The following is an 18418-nucleotide window of genomic DNA, read 5'->3' as shown; positions in this document are numbered from 1 at the left end:
AACCTTGGCACTCCAGCTGTGACAAAACTACAAATCACATCATGCCTCTGCCTCCCTGAGTTATGCTAAGAGCTGTCAGAGTATTGAAATGCCTCATGGGACTTGTAGTTCCACCACAGCTGGACTGCCAAGGTTAGCCATCACTGCCATAAGTCACTCATAGGCCATTGCCAGTCCTCTGTTTCTGTCCTAGTTCCTCTGCTGTCAGCGATTAATTGTTGCTGCTCCTCGGAAAGCCGTTGGAAGCACTTGTGTCCCTGAGTGCATCCAAAGACAGTGGCTCCATACTACATGAGCAAGTGCGTGCTCATGCATACACAGTACAAAGTCGTTTGTATTCGGAAGCACTCAGAGACACATACTTCTGAAAATCCCTAAAGGCATATTTGACCAGTTGGTTAAATAGCTTCTTAGGTGGAGGGGGGATGACAGTGGTGGACTGAGGTTGCCAAAAAAGGACTGGGAAGCCCTATGAGATCGAATATGGCAGCGTCCAGATTACTCTCACTTCAGGTGTCCTTTAACATTGGTGTAACATCTGTAAAAGGCATTCCCTGATTCCTGGGCCAACCCTGGTCAGGTAAGTTAGCAACCAAGTGTACCACTTTGCTGGATGATTGCAACTATTTACCCCAAGACAGAATAGAGCCAGGCATCATCCTTTACTTGTACCCCTCATTACCATCTTCCTCCACAGCCAGTTATGTGTTCTGAGCTAACATGCCTCTTGATAACTAAACGCTGTTCAGGTGAAAGTGATCAGCCAAATTAAACGTTGCTGGTTGATTGCTTCTATTTACCCCAAGAAAAAATGGCACCTGGTATCATTCCTTACATCATTACCACCTTCCTCTACAACCAAGAACATGTGTCCTGAGCTAACAAGCCTGTTCAGAGCGGAAATGCTTGTAATCGGCAGGAGATCTGGGGGATGTTTAACCTCCTGAGCGGTATGGACGAGCTCAGCTCGTCCATTACCGCCGGAGGGTGCCGTTCAGGCCCTGCTGGGCCGATTTTCGCCAAATAAAAAGCAGCACACGCAGCCGGCACTTTGCCAGCCGCGTGTGCTGCCTGATCGCCCCTGCTCTGCGGCGATCCGCCGCGAGCAGTGGCGAAAGAGGGTCCCCCCAGCCGCCCGAGCCCTGCGCAGCCGGACCAATCAGTTCCGGCCAGCGCTAAGGGCTGGATCGGAGGCGGCTGACGTCAGGACGTCGGCTGACGTCCATAACGTCACTCCGCTCGTCGCCATGGCGACGAGAAAAGCAAAACGAGGGCCGCTCATCGCGGCCCTGCTTGTTACTTCTGATCGCCAGAGGCGATCAGAAATATGCGGCAGTAGCGCTCTCTAGTGGGCTTTCATGCAGCCAACTTTCAGTTGGCTGCATGAAATAGATTTTTTTTTATAAAAAAAAAACCCTCCCACAGCCGCCCTGGCGATCTAAATAGAACGCCGGGGAGCTTTTAAATCTGGTGGTACATCATATAGCGTTCCCTGTTCTTTTGCTTAAAGTACATCTGACATTAGAGCGCTATGGTTGCTTCCATCTTGACCTCCTAACTTCTAGTTTCCTGGCTGTAATGTGATCCTAAAGCTAGTCATTCTGCTGGAGCAAGTATTGAAGATATGAGATTACAACTCTTTAAATCAACAGTGTAAGCGATCAAGATGGCAGCTGCCATAGCTTTCTGACAGTTTTACTGTATGCCTGTTTTACTAATAATTAGATGTGAGTTGGGTGGTACTGTGTATAGCAGATAACCCCATTACTCCATTTGTTTTGCTTTGTTACATGTAACTGATATCCTATGCTGCAAAGTCCAACATATTTCTGGGAAAAGTTTAAATTTATAACTGTTGATAATCTTAATGGCTAAAGTCGGATTCTCATGTACATGAAAGTGAGGTCAGTGCTGGTCAAACTTTTAGCAATTTTGCACTGATGCAGTCTAGCCACTTGTTTGGATTCTGATTGCGTAAGTGGAATAAACTGATCTGAAAATGTTTCTATTACAACATAAACTTGGTAACACGTTTTTCTAGAAAGCTAAAGAAAACCATGTATCCTTCAGCTACCATGGTGGTCTGCTATGATTAGTTGGCTTCCATATGGGCTAGATCACCTGCTAAAATATGCAGGAAGCACGGCGCTACCATTAGGTGCTGCACATACAAGCTGGAGAACCTGATCACCATATTTATTCGGTCTTCTGAGAATACGTCTTAGGTTTTCGGTGTTTAATTGGTTTTGAGTTTTTTTGGCTGAGTGCGGTGGAACACTGTGTGATTGGTTTACTTAGATTGGCATAGCAGGACTCGAAATCAAACATTGGCTGGATGCAGCTTGTTCTACAGACTCATTGCAGCAGTTCTGCTTCTCTGGGGAGCTTTGATTAGCTGAATCTGCTATAGAAAGGAAAATGCTCACAAGTGTCTGTTTCCATGTAGGAGTCCTTTAAGTGTAATGTAATAAAAAAGTGTTTAATTTTTACAGTAATTATGTATAAATGATTTAGTCAGTGTTTGCTCATTGTAAACTCTTTCCTCTCCCTGATTTACATTCTGACATTTATCACATGGTGACATTTTTACTGCTGGCAGGTGATGTCTGTGGAAAGAGATGCTCCTTGCTTTTTTGGCAGTTGGAAACAGCTGTTATTTCCCACAATGCAACAAGTCTCCCACAGTGTGATGTCAGTACCTCAGTGCTGTGAGGTGCGGACATCATGTGTGGGAGGGGTGTCTCCACAAAATCAGCCATACAGAGCCCCCTGATGATCAGTTTTTGAAAAGGAATAGATTTCTCAAGGGAAAGGGGGTATCAGTTACTGATTGGGATGAAGTTCAATTCTTGGTTTCAGTTTCTCTTTAAAATGATTATATAAATCATGTTGTTTAATACAGTATAATATCGTTATAGTAAGCGCTGATATAGTAAAACTTTGGGTATAGTAAACGAAATGTCTGGATCCCGGCAAGCACAATTATAAGTATATGGAACTAAGATTTGGCATAGTAAACCCAGGTATAATAGAACTTTTTACGGGAAATCTGTTTTTTGGCCCCTGTGGTACTCTGTCTAGTGCAAAGTGGGTGCGCACATGCAGCATACATCAGAGACCCATGAGCCATGGGTGGGCTGGCAGCCACCTGTATCAATTCTTGCTATATGCATCTAATCTGGGCCTATGTGGATTTCCTCAAAAGCACCAGCCAATGACTACAGTATACTTCCTGTGTAATCTGCTGCTGATTAATGGTCTGTCCTGTATCTTGCTTGTGCATGGCTGCAATGCTACAGTATCATCAGTACTTTAACTGCATTAACTGGTGAGACCTATGCTTTCTGTGCAAGCTGTTGCATGATTATTGCATGCAAATTCCTCCATATTGAGCACTGTTTATTTTAATCTAGCTTAGACCTGTCTGTGTTTGCTTGCTGGAGCATTGAAAATAAGAATCCCAATTATTGACTAACTTAGTGGATCCGAGATAAACTTTTACTCTTTGTATATTTGTGTTCCTTACATATAATTTATAGTGCATTCTTCAAGCCAAATACTTTTTTTTTATGTTTTAATACTCTAATTCCCTATAAACTAAACAAGCCACGCCCACAGCTCATAGTGCCTTGGCACTCCATGTAGCATAGGGGACCCTTTCCTCAGTTATGTGCACAAGCTCTTTGCTCTACTAGTCGTGTGCAGACCAGATCCTACTAGTACATGCCCACTGCTGATGTCCACGGCCAGAAGATAAAGAAGCACCCAGCACTGGAAGGGCGAAGCAGTTAATTTGGGGTAATATGTGGCTTCCATAGGCACCATTGGTCATAACTGCGCTGTGTGGCTCTTACAAATAGTGAATGCTTACAGTGCCCAAATTCCTGTAACTGAAGTGTGGACAGGAAAGGTGCCTCAATGTGCCCACTATACAAATTAGCTGTAATAGCCCCTAATCGCTTTTGGTAACATTGGCACCTATGACAGCACCCCTATTACCCAGCAGGTAGGATTAGGCATTGGTGGGGAGCGCCTTAGGGCTAGGATTCAGCAGGGGGGCTGGTTAGAGTAAAACATTGAGGGGGCTTATGTGAGAGGGAGGTTTTATGATGAAACCTAACACCCTCCCGTCCCCCCAGCCCCTCCGATGCATAACCGTATCTGCCAGGTAATGTGGTCACCTCCATAGGCACCTATGTTAATAGCCGTGATTAGCAACTATCACAGGTAATCTGGGCACCAGAAGCACCCGATACGAGCTACGTTTTAAACCATTACCAATGAGAATATCAGAACGTAGTTGTACACTTTAGATTTACACTGCAAATGAAGATTTAGTTTGGATACATAAAATATTCATTCTGGAATCTAGTGGAGAATGTTTCAGACCAGCCTGCAATATATTTATTCTTTAACACCGAAAGGAAAGTGCGTCTCTGTTTAGCTTGGAAACCACATCTTTCATATCTCCAGTCTTTAAACATAATAAACTTGACTTAACCAAATGTATTTGTTCTAAGTAGAAATCTGGTTACGTTGCTCTTGAAAATCACATGTTTGGTACGTCTAACCACTTGGAAGAAAGATGTTAGCCAGGGGACAAATTATTCAACTGGCTGCTGAATAGGGTGTGTTTGATTTTCTACTTGGCGAAAAGTACTCTCTGGTATAAAAGAATTGGCCTTTACTAGGATGAATAGTTTTTTTGGTTTTTTTTTAAGCTTTTGTATTTTTTAGAATTGTTTTTTTTAAAACTGAAAACACTTATTCTATATTAACCACTTCTTGTACAAAAAAGGACTTACCGATGACCCGCCACTACCACTGATCGCACCCCTCTCCCGTTGCCGAAGCTCACTCGCTCTGCTGACTGTATGAGGGCAGAGCTCTGTGAGCCGTTCAGGAGCAGATTTTTTTGGCTCCTGATCTTGTGATCAATATGAGCCGATGAGATATATACACACGCTCAAGTAAATTCAAAAGAACTTTTTCTACTAATCGGGGCCTGAAAAAATGTCAACCATGCCAATGTTTTTACTTATCCACAGTTCATTATATAAAAAAATGTATGAACTTAAATCTAGCCTCTCATCAGAAGTGCATCGTATTAAACTTTTATAATATGACAAATAAATGGTGTGACTTTCCTTTCTTTAGATTGATCTACAGACATTCCTCACATTGACAGATCAGGATTTGAAAGAGCTTGGAATAACGACGTTTGGTGCAAGAAGGAAAATGTTACTGGCCATCTCAGGTATGCAGCACGTGAAATTTATGAACAGTATAGTATATATATTATAGTATATATATTGGGCTTTATTCACAAAACTTCTCATACATGACTTGTCACCTAATTATTAAAAATAACCTTTCAGCACATTTACAAGCAACGTAATCACTCAAAGTAAGTTGTTCCTGATTAATTCCATTTCAATATAACTTTTCTTACCTTAATTTGATTACACTTTTGCTCTTTAGTAGTTTAAAAATGTAATGTATATAAAATGAAAACCAAGGAAAACGTGTGAAAAAGCTTTGACTAAAATGCTCCGTGTGTAGTTACTGTTTGTATTTGGGCTTGGCAGAATTTGAATCCAAAATCTGAATTTTCTTTAATTTAAGACTATTTCTGAATGTAGTTTTTTCTTACCATTTTCCAACAACTGCTACAGGGTTTATGCAGGAATATGGCCAACATGGACATGAGCATAATTATAATGGATATAAAAATAACCATAGAAATGGCAGCCTTTGCGAATGAAACACGTGCTTTCTGGTCTCAAATACTGATAAAATTAAATTGTAACTAGTTCAGGTTTGTCTGTAATAAAGCTCAAAAGCAAACTTTTTTTTTTTGCTGCAAAATGTCATGTGACCTGTGGCAATTTTTTCAAAAAATGGTATTAGTTATGTTTACTGAGTAGAGCTGGTCAGTGAGAGTAATTTTTCCATTGCATATGCAAATTTAATTGGAATTATTTGCATCTTGGAATCGGCCAGTCCAAATCGTCAGGAAGTGCATTTGCTCAGCCCATTTTCAAGCTGAATACAATTTGCTTTAAATTTGAATGCAATCCAACAAACATGTGCATCTCCCTATATATCTTAACTACTGAGTGATGTAATTCTTTACACAATATATATATTTCTGTACTCATTGTATTTTTTGCTGGGAGAGTCAGTGGAGAAGAGGTAAAGGCAAGTTCACTGCATCTTTTTCTGTTTGTTCTTTTTCTGAGAGTTAATATGAAAGTTCAGTTTAAGGGTGAGGCTAGGTAATAAGAGTTAAAGCAGAGCTCCCCAACCCTGTCCTCATGGCCCACCAACCGTACATGTTTTGCAGAAAATAACAAACATGCACAGGTGAGGTAATTAGTGTCTCAGCAGAGCTGATAAACTACCTCTGTGGATTTCCACAAAACATGCACTGTTGGTGGGCCTTGAGGACAGGGTTGGGGAACACTGTGTTAAAGGACACCTGAGCTTATAATATGGCAGCCTCCATATTACTCCATTTTAACCTCCCTGGCGGTAAGCCTGGGCTAGCCACCGGGAGCTCTATGCAGAGTATAGTGCGCAGCTAGAGCTTTTACTTACCTTCCGGGGGATCCAGACGTCTGTAGCCGTTCTCCTTCCTGTCCTCCGAGGCTCTGAATCACTCAGAGATCGCCATCAGTGATCTCACTACAAAGTTACAGCGCCACCCGGAGGATGGAGGGAAAATTGCAGCACTTGAGGCCAGGGCGGTAAGTGAGTGCTGGGGCTGATGCTGGCTTTCTGGTGACTTTTTTTATTTTTATTGGGGGGGGGGGGGGTGATCTAAAACGTGCAAAAAATACCCTAAAATCCAGAAAAAAATCATACCACCAGGGAGGTTAAAGAATACCAGTTGCATGGCTGTCCTGCTGATCCTCTAACTCTTACTTTTAGCCATAGACCCTAAACAAGGGCGCAGATCATGTGTTTCTGACTGGATTAGCTGCATGCTTGTTTCAGGTTTGTGTTTCAGACATTACTGATGCCAAAGAGATCAGCAAGGCTGCCAGGCAACGGGTATTTTTTAAAAGGACATATTGCTCTCAGTTGAGGTGCACTTTTATAATTGTAAGTGAAAGCAAGCCTGAACTGAAAATAAACTTGATATGTATGTGTGTTGTGCTACAGCATTCCTGGGGTCTCTGACGTTTATTTTACATTTAAAGGCTGAATTAATAAGACAGTTCTAATCAGTCATACAGTTATGAGAAATCTGCTTCATTCAGCTCAGAGAAAAAGACATTTGAACTGTACAGCACTCCTCCTCTATCAGCATTGCTAAGCCAAATAGAGGCGTTTTGGCTTCTGTTTCTTTTTTGGGAGAGGCTGGTTAAATTCCACTGCTGTTTGAATCCCTCCTTTGCATAGATAAAAGCCCTGTTTTAACCCTTGCAATAAGACAAAAAAGGGCCCCTGGAGAAGTTATTAGGACTAGTATGTACTTCTGTTTATCTCCTCATATCACATGTTAGTTCAGGTATGCTTTAAGTACTAGGGTACTGAAAAGAAAATGGTTAAATGTTTGGATCAGGTAAGGGAGGGTTCATAAGTTAGTGATTATTCTAATGTTACATAACTTGTTCACCTGTTCTTGGCAACTATGCCTCATCCTAATGACTTGTCTGCTTTTCATATTCAAAAAATAGTATAGCAGTTGGTTTGGCCCACCTTCTTTCATCCAGGCTTTGAAAGTCATGTTTGGGTTACTTAATCCTTTAAATTAATTAGAGGCTAACCCTGAATGTTAGTAGGAAACCTGACATTGTGCAAAGGTAAAACTATTTTCATTTTGCAACAGAACTGAACAAAAATCGGAGGAAGCTATTTGAGCCGACCAATATCCGTTCTGCATTCCTAGAAGGAGGAGCTAGTGGAAGACTGCCACGCCAGTATCACTCAGACATTGCCAGTGTCAGCGGTCGCTGGTAGCAGTCAGTGACATCACTTGACTACAAGTGCAAAGGACATCATGACTGACCTGTGAGCAGGGCTGCATATTCTAACTTTTGTACCATCAGCACTTTAACGTCAAGATTCTACGGACCAAAGCAATGAGTTCACACAAGTGCCTGGTCCATGGGACGCTCGTGTTGTCGTGCAAAATGCCAAATCATGGGAAATATTTCTCTCTCCTATGTAGACTGGACTGAATTGCAATAGGAAAAAGATGAAGAAAAAACACAAATTTAATGATTTTATGTTTTAGTATTTTATGTATAACTTCATTGTATGCACTGAAATTTTACCTTTACTGAATGAAGAATTAATCTCTCTATTTGAGGGCATGACATAATGGTTTTATTGTGAAGGAATTTTCTAGTACTCAAGATGTTTCTGCACTTTACATGGTACCCATATTATCTCCTGTGGAAATTTCATGTTCTTCACTTCAATGTAAACAAACTAAGCTTTGGCTTATGAAAAACCCATAGCAAATCAGATGCCTTAAGATGGAAGCAATGCCATCAGGTGTTAGCAGTATTTAACATGTGAGAAGTGTTTGTGTCAGGATTATATTACAGATGAGGACATTTCTCTTCACTTCCTGCCTCAGTGACACCCAAGGTTCTATGATTAGCTGAACTTCCTGTATAATCTCCCATGAATGGATTTTTTCACATGCTCCTTTGGAGAGTCTACTTCAGTCTAGTGATGAGGTTGTGCACTCTAGTGAGAAAAAATGGAACGTTCAGCACACAGTAAACTGCTGGGAGCTTTTGGGAGGGGAAGTATCTTCAGCAAGGACACGGTCATACAAAGTGGACAAGGTTATTTTTTTTTTCCTTCAACTCCACTACCATGCAGTTTATTTTTGGTACATCTGCTCTGGTTTTCATAAACCAACTCCAATCTATACTCATAGCAATCCTTGCCTGGTGCATATACCTTAGCGACCATTTCATCCTCTGTACGTATTGTAAAATATTTGATCTATGCAGATGTTATGCTGGAAACTGGGCGCAATTTGCAACTTTTTTTTTTACAAGTAGGTAAGATTTTTCTTTTGTTTAATTCTGTTATTTAATATTTTTACGAACGCTTACATTGAAACAAGTTCACTGTAACAGAGAAAAAGATCAGTGTGGACTTCGTAGTTTAGTATTCTTCCTCCTTTGCACTTGTCCCTCGAACATCAACATAAAGTTGGAGATGAATTGTGCAAGTTGCTACATTTATTTATAGACACATCTGCGTCCATGTCCTTACCTATGAGCTCAATCATTTTCAGCAATTTAGAAAATCCATGTTAGTCTGGAGTAATATCTGGGTCTCAGTTTTTAATTAGCAATGTAAACAGTTTAGTTGGCTTGTCCATTAGCTGCATATTGGGGATACATTTCACATATTGATGATCCAAGGTTGATTTGTGTTCTTTGTAATCTGAAATGTCAGTTGTATCCGTTGCTATAACCCATTCTATACTGTGAACAATTAAGCAGGTGTGAAGTGTTAGTTGTAGAAAATGGCACAATGGTAGTATAAACGCATACATGTGACATTCCAGTAACCATGCAACTGCATTTTATGCATCTATCCAGAGGGGCTACATACATTGCTGAGTAGAATCTTTGTATACCTAAGGCAAGTGACTTAGAATTACATAAGCCGTATGATGAATTGTATTAAATACATAGATGTCATGGATGCAGTTGCGCCGCTGGACATTTCTTGTACAGCCAAGCCCCAGTGGTGACTTGCACCTTTAAATATACCACGTTGCCTTGTTTTCATATGCCTCCTGTAGGAGTTGTCTGATTACTTTTTATTTCTCTAAATTTGCATGTACTGTAGCTTTGCTTGTAAAGAGTTGTCACCTACCCTGATTAAGCACCGAAAAGGCTAATGTATGGCATTCAGATGTACGGAAAACTGGTTTAGACCATATGAAACGATTGGCTACTGCCTGTAAGAAATTTACATCCAAAAATATTCAAAACACTCTAGCTTAGGGCTGTATACAAGCAAGGTAACAGTGTACATAAGCGTTCTTGATCAGTGCCACCATAAGGGTGTGGAAGCATGGCACGGTGAATAGGCATTTTCCAACACGTAGGCAGGAGAAAAAAAAGCTTTCCTCATAAATTTGCCACACATCTATTTGCACACAAAAGGGAAAGTTTGTTTTTGAGATATCTATATAAATATATATATTTTTAATTTGCTGCACCAAATTACATTTTGGGCATACTCTCTATGCAGCAGTAAAATGACTATATTGATTTAGTTTTTTTTTTTTTTTTTTTAATTCACTATCAAATGGTGGTTTTGGGGTTTTGCACACTATTCTGATGAACCACTTCTTTTTATACAAAATTGTCGTTGCGTTTCGGTACTTGTAAGCATTTAATGCCACACGGATCTCTTATTTGAATCCCACAGTTTTAAACACTTTTGGGTAAAGCAACTTTTTATATGTAAGCTTTATAGAGTGTTTTCCTCTAGGTAGTATGTTTAGAATTCTGTGTTGTTCTTTAACTATAGTTTTAAATGACTGTGTGTGGCATGGGAATATTTTTTTCAATCATCACAAAGGTACTGCAAGAGTAATCAGAAGACTTTATGTGTACGTTTAATACATATTCCAGAGAATCCTTCTACCTTATTTTTTATTTTAATATTGTTAGGACTGGACAAGACAAAACGATCAGTGCATTGCACGCGCAAATGAAGTTATAAAATCCCAATATTTGTTACTTTTACAATGTGCCTTGAAAGTGACAAGTTATCTGTAAATGTAGAGCAGATACAGATTGTATTTCATGTGGGGGTCAACAACTGGTTTTTATTTTTACTTTTTTAATTAAATGTGGAATTATACCATTAAATGAATTTTTTAACTAATCATGTGTTATGTTCAAGAAAATAAATTTATAACCCCCTTATTTTATGAAATGTGTATTTTTTCTCTCTTTATTTAGAACGATTTTTTAAACTATTAAGATCTATATTTTGAACTATAGCATACAAATATAATCTATAGAAATCTGTCTCCCTACTCAATAATGATAAAAAGTTGTTAAACCTAAAATTTCCATTGAATTTGTAATGATAAAAATCTGGCCGAGGTCTGTCTTGCTGCACCGTAGATGTGAAGTTGCAATAGAGACAGTTAAAAATTGTTGCTACCAATTAACTCAGCCATCATCGATCTAAAAATACAACCTGATTAAGGCCACTGAACTTGCCTATTATGCTGGTTACATAGAATGAACAGGACTATTTAAATTACGCAGAATTGATCTTGGAGTGTGTGTGTGGGGGGGGGGAGGGGGCAGGCTGTGTAAGCAGGTGTTAACTCGCCCTACTCCACTGCCTCCCTTCCAATGCACTCCACACCGCTCTTCATTCTTCTGACACTTCTGTTAGAAGATGGATGCGCATCAGAAATGAGGCAACGGCCTAGGTGATTTAACCCCAGGTGCATATACAGCTCCAATCACCCACATGCTCTTTCACTTTTTGCAAAAACTCTCTCTCATCCTGGCTGCTGAGCACCTTCCATCTACAATTTAATGCAGCCGAATGGTGTTTAATCCACACACACAAATCCATTATTTGACACATGGCCCTTTATTCAATTCACTTTTTTTATTTTTTTTTTCTCCTAGGTTATATTTTCACACCTGATCAATAAAATTGCTTTTAAGCCACCAGCATGCAAGAAAAAAACTGAATAATTTTGACAATAACCTTTTCGCCTAGTTTTGGTATTTTCAATTGCAGTATGCTGAAAAGTTAATTTAAACAGAACATTTTCTCCTTAAAGGGAAACTTCAGCCTAAACAAACATACTGTCATTAAGTTACATTAGTTGTGTTATTTAAAATAGATGGGTAATATAATCTCCTACCCACCTTGTTTTAATAGAAAAGGCAAAGGTTTGTGATTTCATGGGGGCAACTATCTTTGGCTGAAAGGAGGTGGCCGGGAGCATGAGACACAGTTCCAACTGTCCTGTGTGCTGATCACCCCTCCCAGCTGTGTGCACTAAATTTAAAATTTTTAAAAAAATTGCACCAAAACAGCAGAACGAAAGCATCAGGAATCCCATCAGGTTTTGCACAGCATCAGGGGGAAAATGCCCGGACAGTTTTCTTCTGTGAAGCTAAAAATGAGGCTTGGGTAAGAAAAACAAAGTTCTGATGCTGTGAAACTGTTAGAAACACAATGGCCTCAATTCACTAACATCATGCTAGAGATAAGGCAAGAGAAAACTTACCTCCACGCAGTTAGAGAGTTATCTTATCTCTTCATTCCTTAAGTTACCTCCTCTGTAGTTAAGTTACCTCCTCTGTAGTTAAGTTACCTCCTCTGTAGTTAAGTTACCTCCTCTGTAGTTAAGTTACCTCCTCTGTAGTTAAGTTACCTCCTCTGTAGTTAAGTTACCTCCTCTGTAGTTAAGTTACCTCCTCTGTAGTTAAGTTACCTCCTCTGTAGTTAAGTTACCTCCTCTGTAGTTAAGTTACCTCCTCTGTAGTTAAGTTACCTCCTCTGTAGTTAAGTTACCTCCTCTGTAGTTAAGTTACCTCCTCTGTAGTTAAGTTACCTCCTCTGTAGTTAAGTTACCTCCTCTGTAGTTAAGTTACCTCCTCTGTAGTTAAGTTACCTCCTCTGTAGTTAAGTTACCTCCTCTGTAGTTAAGTTACCTCCTCTGTAGTTATTTTCACATGCAGTTAATTAACAGCCTGTCTTTAACTCTGGAGTTATTTTAAGGATTGGAGAGTTAACTTAAAGACAGAAGAGTTAACTTGAGGTTTGCCTGAGGTAAAATGTTTCCTGAATACTACATGCCTTATCACCATGGTAACAACTCTAGAAGAGTTATTAAAGACAGGAGATAATCTTAGTGAATTGAGGCCCAAGTCTTTTCAGTGCTGCTGAGTAGATTTTTAGTCTGGAGGTTCACTTTAAGAACTAAGAGATGAAGTGAGCTGAAAAAGGGGTACCTGAAAAAAAAAAACCCTGTATTTGACAACTGTGAACCTCATTCAGTCTAGTGAATCCCCTTCTTTATCTCCTCATAAGGGATTGTCAAGTTTCCATTATCTTTTCAAAAGCACTCCCTGGCAAGGACTTATAAAAAGATGGTGGCCACCCTGCCTTCTTGTGTGCACACTATTAAAGCCTTTTGACTGTGCTACTGCTTGTCAAGGTGTGGTCTTGAAAATAAAGGAAATTGAGTAAAGGAGTTTCAGCTGTATATTTTCACTTCTTTTGATTAAGAACAACTTTTTTTTTTTAATGCTGTATGTTAGAGCACACATTACCACAAGTACTAGGAGCAATGTCTCTCCTCACACAGCTCTTCCTCTCTGCTGTAAAATCCTCCATCAGTTCTAGATACAAAAGTGTCAAGCTCTTAGAGGGCTAGACCATGTTCCTGCACTGACAGCCGTTGGGACAGGATTTGGGACAGGGCGTGCGTATGTGTGTGCGCGCACATACGCGACGGTTGGGTGTGCTGAGGCGAGTGCGCACGTCTGAGACAGACCTAGAGCCAGTATTTAGACTAGCTTAGGTCACTAGTTGACAAAGGTCCTAATAATGCCTTTGTAAACCGCATCTCTCCCTCTCAGCACCACCTAGCAGCCTACAAAGAAGATGCAGCCTGGAGTGAAAAATCACAAGCAAGACAGTCAGGAATAGTGTATACACATCTCCCTGATAGTTACATTACAGCAACATTACAACACATCTAGCTACATGTTACCACCTCAGATCAGCTGCCTCCTCCCCATGTCTCCTGCATGCTGTGACACAGTGAAGTATATTTGTGAGCGGTGCTAGGAATGAAGGATGATTTTTAAGAAGGGAGAGCGAAATGGGTGGATAAAGTGCCCCTAGCACTAGTGGTAATGTGTACCCTAATATAGAGTATTAAAAAAAATTGTTTTAATTGATAGTCTTTTGGGATTTGCAGTTCCAAATCTTCACCTGTGTGCATTTTTATGCAAATTTCTGAATGTGATTTTTTTCCTTGCATACCAATAAAGTTTGTGTAATTGTACATAATTGACTTCAAATTTGCATACAAATGTTCACTGTAAAAAGTGGAGCGGGACAAAGTCGTGCTCCTGTGCACTGGATGGGCGCTTGCAATTTCTGGGCCTTGGCAGTGGAGAGGCAGCGACTCTTTGGAGTCAGCAGTCTTTTGGCAAGAATCCTTAAGCATGGCGATTAATTTAACCCCCTAATACAGAAATGGAGACATGGAAAGGAAATTCAGCTTGGAAATTGCAGCTTTGTAAAAGTTATTGTGGGATTGTGAAATGCTGGATAGTGTGGCTTGCACCATAGAATAGCATTTTTGTGGAGACTTGCTTTAATTGCTGGTGGTATCCTATACATGATGAATCCAGCATACTATGGGTAAAGAAAAGACAGGAATGTTCAGCTGGCAAACAAATGCAGAGTAGGCTTGCTTTGCTGTGGCCGCAGTTTATACGGCTACAGGATAGCCACCCAAAAGCAAAGTCTTGGAAACCACATGCTATTATGGTCCAGTATAGTTATTGAATTGCTATTTAGGAGGCCACCCAAACTTACAAAATACATAATCTATATTTTTCTGTATAATATAGAACTATTTTATCAGTTTCTTAGAAGCCAATACCATTACCTATATACATAAAGCTAATTTATGAAATTCCGTGTTCTGACAAACAAATGAAGACGTTAACAACCTCAGCAGTGGTTTTAGTAGAATTTTATATAATGTAAATAATGGAATGCAATAATTCTGAAATGTAATATGACTGACCTTGTTTAGGTTTGGTAAAAAGTAATGAACAAGCTGCCTCAAGAGGTCATATATGTAAGAGAGGCATGTGTTTGGGTGCCGGTGGTAGCATTATTCAAATATTGGAACTGATACTCAAAAAATTCCCTAGCATTGAGAATTTGGATTTTGCTATTTCTGTTGCTTTCTAATGCAAACCCCTTACCCTATTCCCCTATCCCCTAATCTATGCTAATGGCGAACACTGGTGCCAATTGTCACCCCTGCCACATGATGGCCAAAGATCAGGTATATAATAATATAGAAAATGTAAACGATCTGAAAGATTTTTGCCAGAAAAAAAAATGGTACAGCTGCTGGAATGATTTCCTGACATAGGATGATGGGGAAGTGATTGTTCTGGCTCACACTTGGCGCTTGGAGCGCCGCTAGCCCACTATTGCGTTCAGCTCTGTGATCGTGATTTGTGGCCCAAATCTCGTGATTCAGAGCAATTTGCTTGTGATTCCGTTCAATAGATCGTCCAAACCCCACCCCCACCAAAATGCTGCATGCATCGCATTTGCAGTTTATCGAAATCGCTGCAGTGTGAATATATCCATAGGGATACATTAGTAGCAGCGCTTTGCTTATCGCCGGCAATCAGAAAAGCACTGAAGAATTGCCCCAGTGTGAACCAGCCCATTTGAAGGCAGTGATGACCATAAACATTGCACACAGTGTAATTTTAGTATAAGTATAGAGTAGCTGCTGCTAATGTAAGCACTGAGGCTGGCTTACCAGTATCTTAAAGGGTACCTGTAGTAAATCAAAATGTAATAAAATACATATTGTGGTAAACTGCAGAAACTTTTTGCCTTCAGCGTCCCTTTCATCCTCGAATATTAAAATGGTGCGTATATAACTGGCAGTTGTACACAACCTCTGCAGGAAGTGCCCATGGCTTTGTACGAGTACATTTGAGAGGCGCAAGCCTGAATGGAGAAAATTGAGGAGCAAGTTTTGAACCATACAGTACTATGAAAGGAAGAGCTCCTTCACCCCAAAGAAAGAAGTGCATGGATACTTTTTTAGGCTTGGTCACACACAAATATACATTTCTGGTAAAGTTCAGTACTGTCCTATCCTGTCAGTTTTGAATCAGTTTTCTATCGTTTTTTCCTGGCCAGACCGGAAATCTACACCTGTTAAGTGTGAATACAGCCATAGAAACACAAAACTGAGGCCAATTGTCAAAAAACTGAAAGGACTGGACACCTTTTTGTGTGAATCAAGCCTTAGTCATGTGCAGTTCAGATGCTCTTGTTCAATTGGGTGAACGTTGCAAACAAAAACCTTTGTTGAACGTGGGATGGAAGAGACCCTGAAGACAACGAGCAGCAGGCAGACCTTCTGGGGTAAGTGCTTTTGCCCACTATCATTTTAATGTTAAAGCTTGATCACACTTCAAAATCAGTTATGAAAGATATTGCATTTAGCTGGACACCATTTTAAAGGCCACTATACAAAAGTAAACTTGTAGTGGGCGTACTTGGGATGCTGCCATGTTTTCTCTTTTTAGAGACTGCCTCTAGTCTGACTGTCATGATGGTACTTTTGCTTTGGGAAGTGCTTACTTGCACTATATTTTTTTTTCTGCACACAGAAATGCATTCGAACTGAATAACCCATGCTAATCAAACTCTTGAATTGAAAAGACATAAAATTGTATGATGTGAGGCCACCTCAGCCCATACCCAATTCACTTTTTCTCCTGTGTTTTCTCCTAGGTGATATTTTCACAACTCTTAAATTAAATGCCTCTTAAAGTGGAATGAAACCCAGCATTTCTTCTTTGCTCTAAAAAAAAAATATTTACAGCGTATTATATACAACCAGCATTTTTTTTTTACTAGAACAGCATTCAAAGGGTTACACACAGGACTTAAAAGTTGAGTGCAGAGTAATCTGGACGCATCCAAACTTTAGATTTTATCTTGTGTTTACTTAATTGTATCAAGTGAGGAATGTGACACATTCTCTGACTGTGCAGAAGCTCCTGGACACACAGACCGTCAAAGCATTTTTGCCTTCAATACATAATGAATAAAACTAGTTATGAATAAAATGCAAAGTCAGCTCTCAAACCAAAAAACTGTACTTTTGGGAACTTTAATTTCTCAATGAATAATACTTATGCACAAATACAAATATAACCGTATGGCATATAAAAAGTAGGAAAACCTGTTTTTATCGAATATTATGTCAGGGTTTTATACTCCTTTAAAGCGAACCTTAACCACCTGAGCGGTCTGGACGAGCTCAGCTCGTCCAACACCGCCGGAGGCTGCCGCTCAGGCCCTGCTGGGCCGATTTTAATGAAATAAAAAGCAGCACACGCAGCCGGCACTTTGCCAGCCGCGTGTGCTACCTGATCGCCGCCGCAGCGCGGCAATCCGCCGCGTGCAGCGGCGAAAGAGGGTCCCCCCAGCCGCCCGAGCCCAGCGTAGCCGGAACAAACAGTTCCGGCCAGCGCTAAGGGCTGGATCGGAGGCGGCTGACGTCAGGACGTCGGCTGACGTCACTACGCTCGTCGCCATGGCGACGAGGTAAGCGAAACACGGAAGGCCGCTCATTGCGGCCTTCCGTGTTACTTCTGGCCGCCGGAGGCGATCAGAAGAACGCATCCGGAGCGCCATCTAGTGGGCTTTCATGCAGCCAACTTTCAGTTGGCTGCATGGAATAGTTTTTTTTTATTTAAAAAAAAACCCTCCCGCAGCCGCCCTGGCGATCTTATCAGAACGCCAGGGTGGTTAAGTGTACTAAAAGTTTTACTCACCTGGGGCTTCCCTCAGGCGATCGGTGCCCTCGCCGTGCCTCTGCGATGCTCCAGTCCCCGGCGGCGACCACTTCTGGTTTCGCCGTCAGGACCCGACAGGCATGGGAACGCGAGTGATCCTTCGCGTTCCCAGCCAACATATCACCCCCTATGCTGCTATTGCGGCCAGGAGGCTGAGAACGCGAAGAATCACTCGCGTCCCCATGCCTGTCGGGTCCTGACGGTGAAACCGGAAGGCACAGAGGCACGGCAAGGGCACCGATTGGCTGCAGGGGGCTGAGGGAAGCCCCAGGTTAGTAAAACTAATTTTATTAGTACACTTAAGTGCCTCTTTAAGCCACCAGCAAGCAAGAAAATATGCAAACAATTTCTATAGTACTTTTCCCCCTGTTTTAGTACTCTTTCAATTGCAAAGTGCTGAAAATGATTTTAAAGAGAATATTAACATGATCTAGGAAAAAAAACTCTGGAGAAAAAGTGAGTTGCTTATGGGCCCTTGGGTCTTTGTGATAGTGACACACTGAGCACTTTATCTTGATGGCGGCTGTGACCTCAAACATTGGCCTTAATTCACAGAGCGGTGCTTGTGGCCGGCAGCCTGGAGGCCAAACTGCATGACAAGCGCACAGTTCAGCCTGAAGCAAGTAATTTGGACCTTGGAGGTGCTATAGTAAAATGGGTGCTGCATAGACCGCAATGTTCTAAATACTGGGGTTAAATGGCTGGCACTGGATAAATAGGGGAGGAGAGTGTTTATCAGTGAAGGTGGCACTGACATTTGCAGAAATTGCGGTGGGGGTTGTAGGTTAGTGTTAAGCATC

At 40.9% G+C, this 18418-nt stretch overlaps 1 protein-coding gene across 5 annotated transcripts in view; it reads left to right on the top strand.

Annotated features, from left to right (window-relative positions):
- BICC1 (BicC family RNA binding protein 1) overlaps positions 1 to 10922 on the top strand; it is a 376259-nt gene extending 365337 nt beyond the window's left edge. For all 5 annotated transcript variants that reach the window (XM_068255070.1, XM_068255069.1, XM_068255072.1 and 2 more), the window contains 2 exons: positions 5158 to 5257; positions 7838 to 10922. In XM_068255070.1, coding sequence (XP_068111171.1) covers positions 5158 to 5257; positions 7838 to 7968 — 231 coding nt within the window. In that variant the 3' untranslated portion in view covers positions 7969 to 10922. The remainder of the gene's footprint in view (positions 1 to 5157; positions 5258 to 7837) is intronic.
- Positions 10923 to 18418: the final 7496 nt, after the last annotated feature.

This window comes from Hyperolius riggenbachi, chromosome 10 (genome assembly GCF_040937935.1).
Source record: "Hyperolius riggenbachi isolate aHypRig1 chromosome 10, aHypRig1.pri, whole genome shotgun sequence".
Lineage (NCBI taxonomy): Eukaryota > Metazoa > Chordata > Amphibia > Anura > Hyperoliidae > Hyperolius > Hyperolius riggenbachi.
This window is presented reverse-complemented; position numbering and strand designations above follow the sequence as displayed.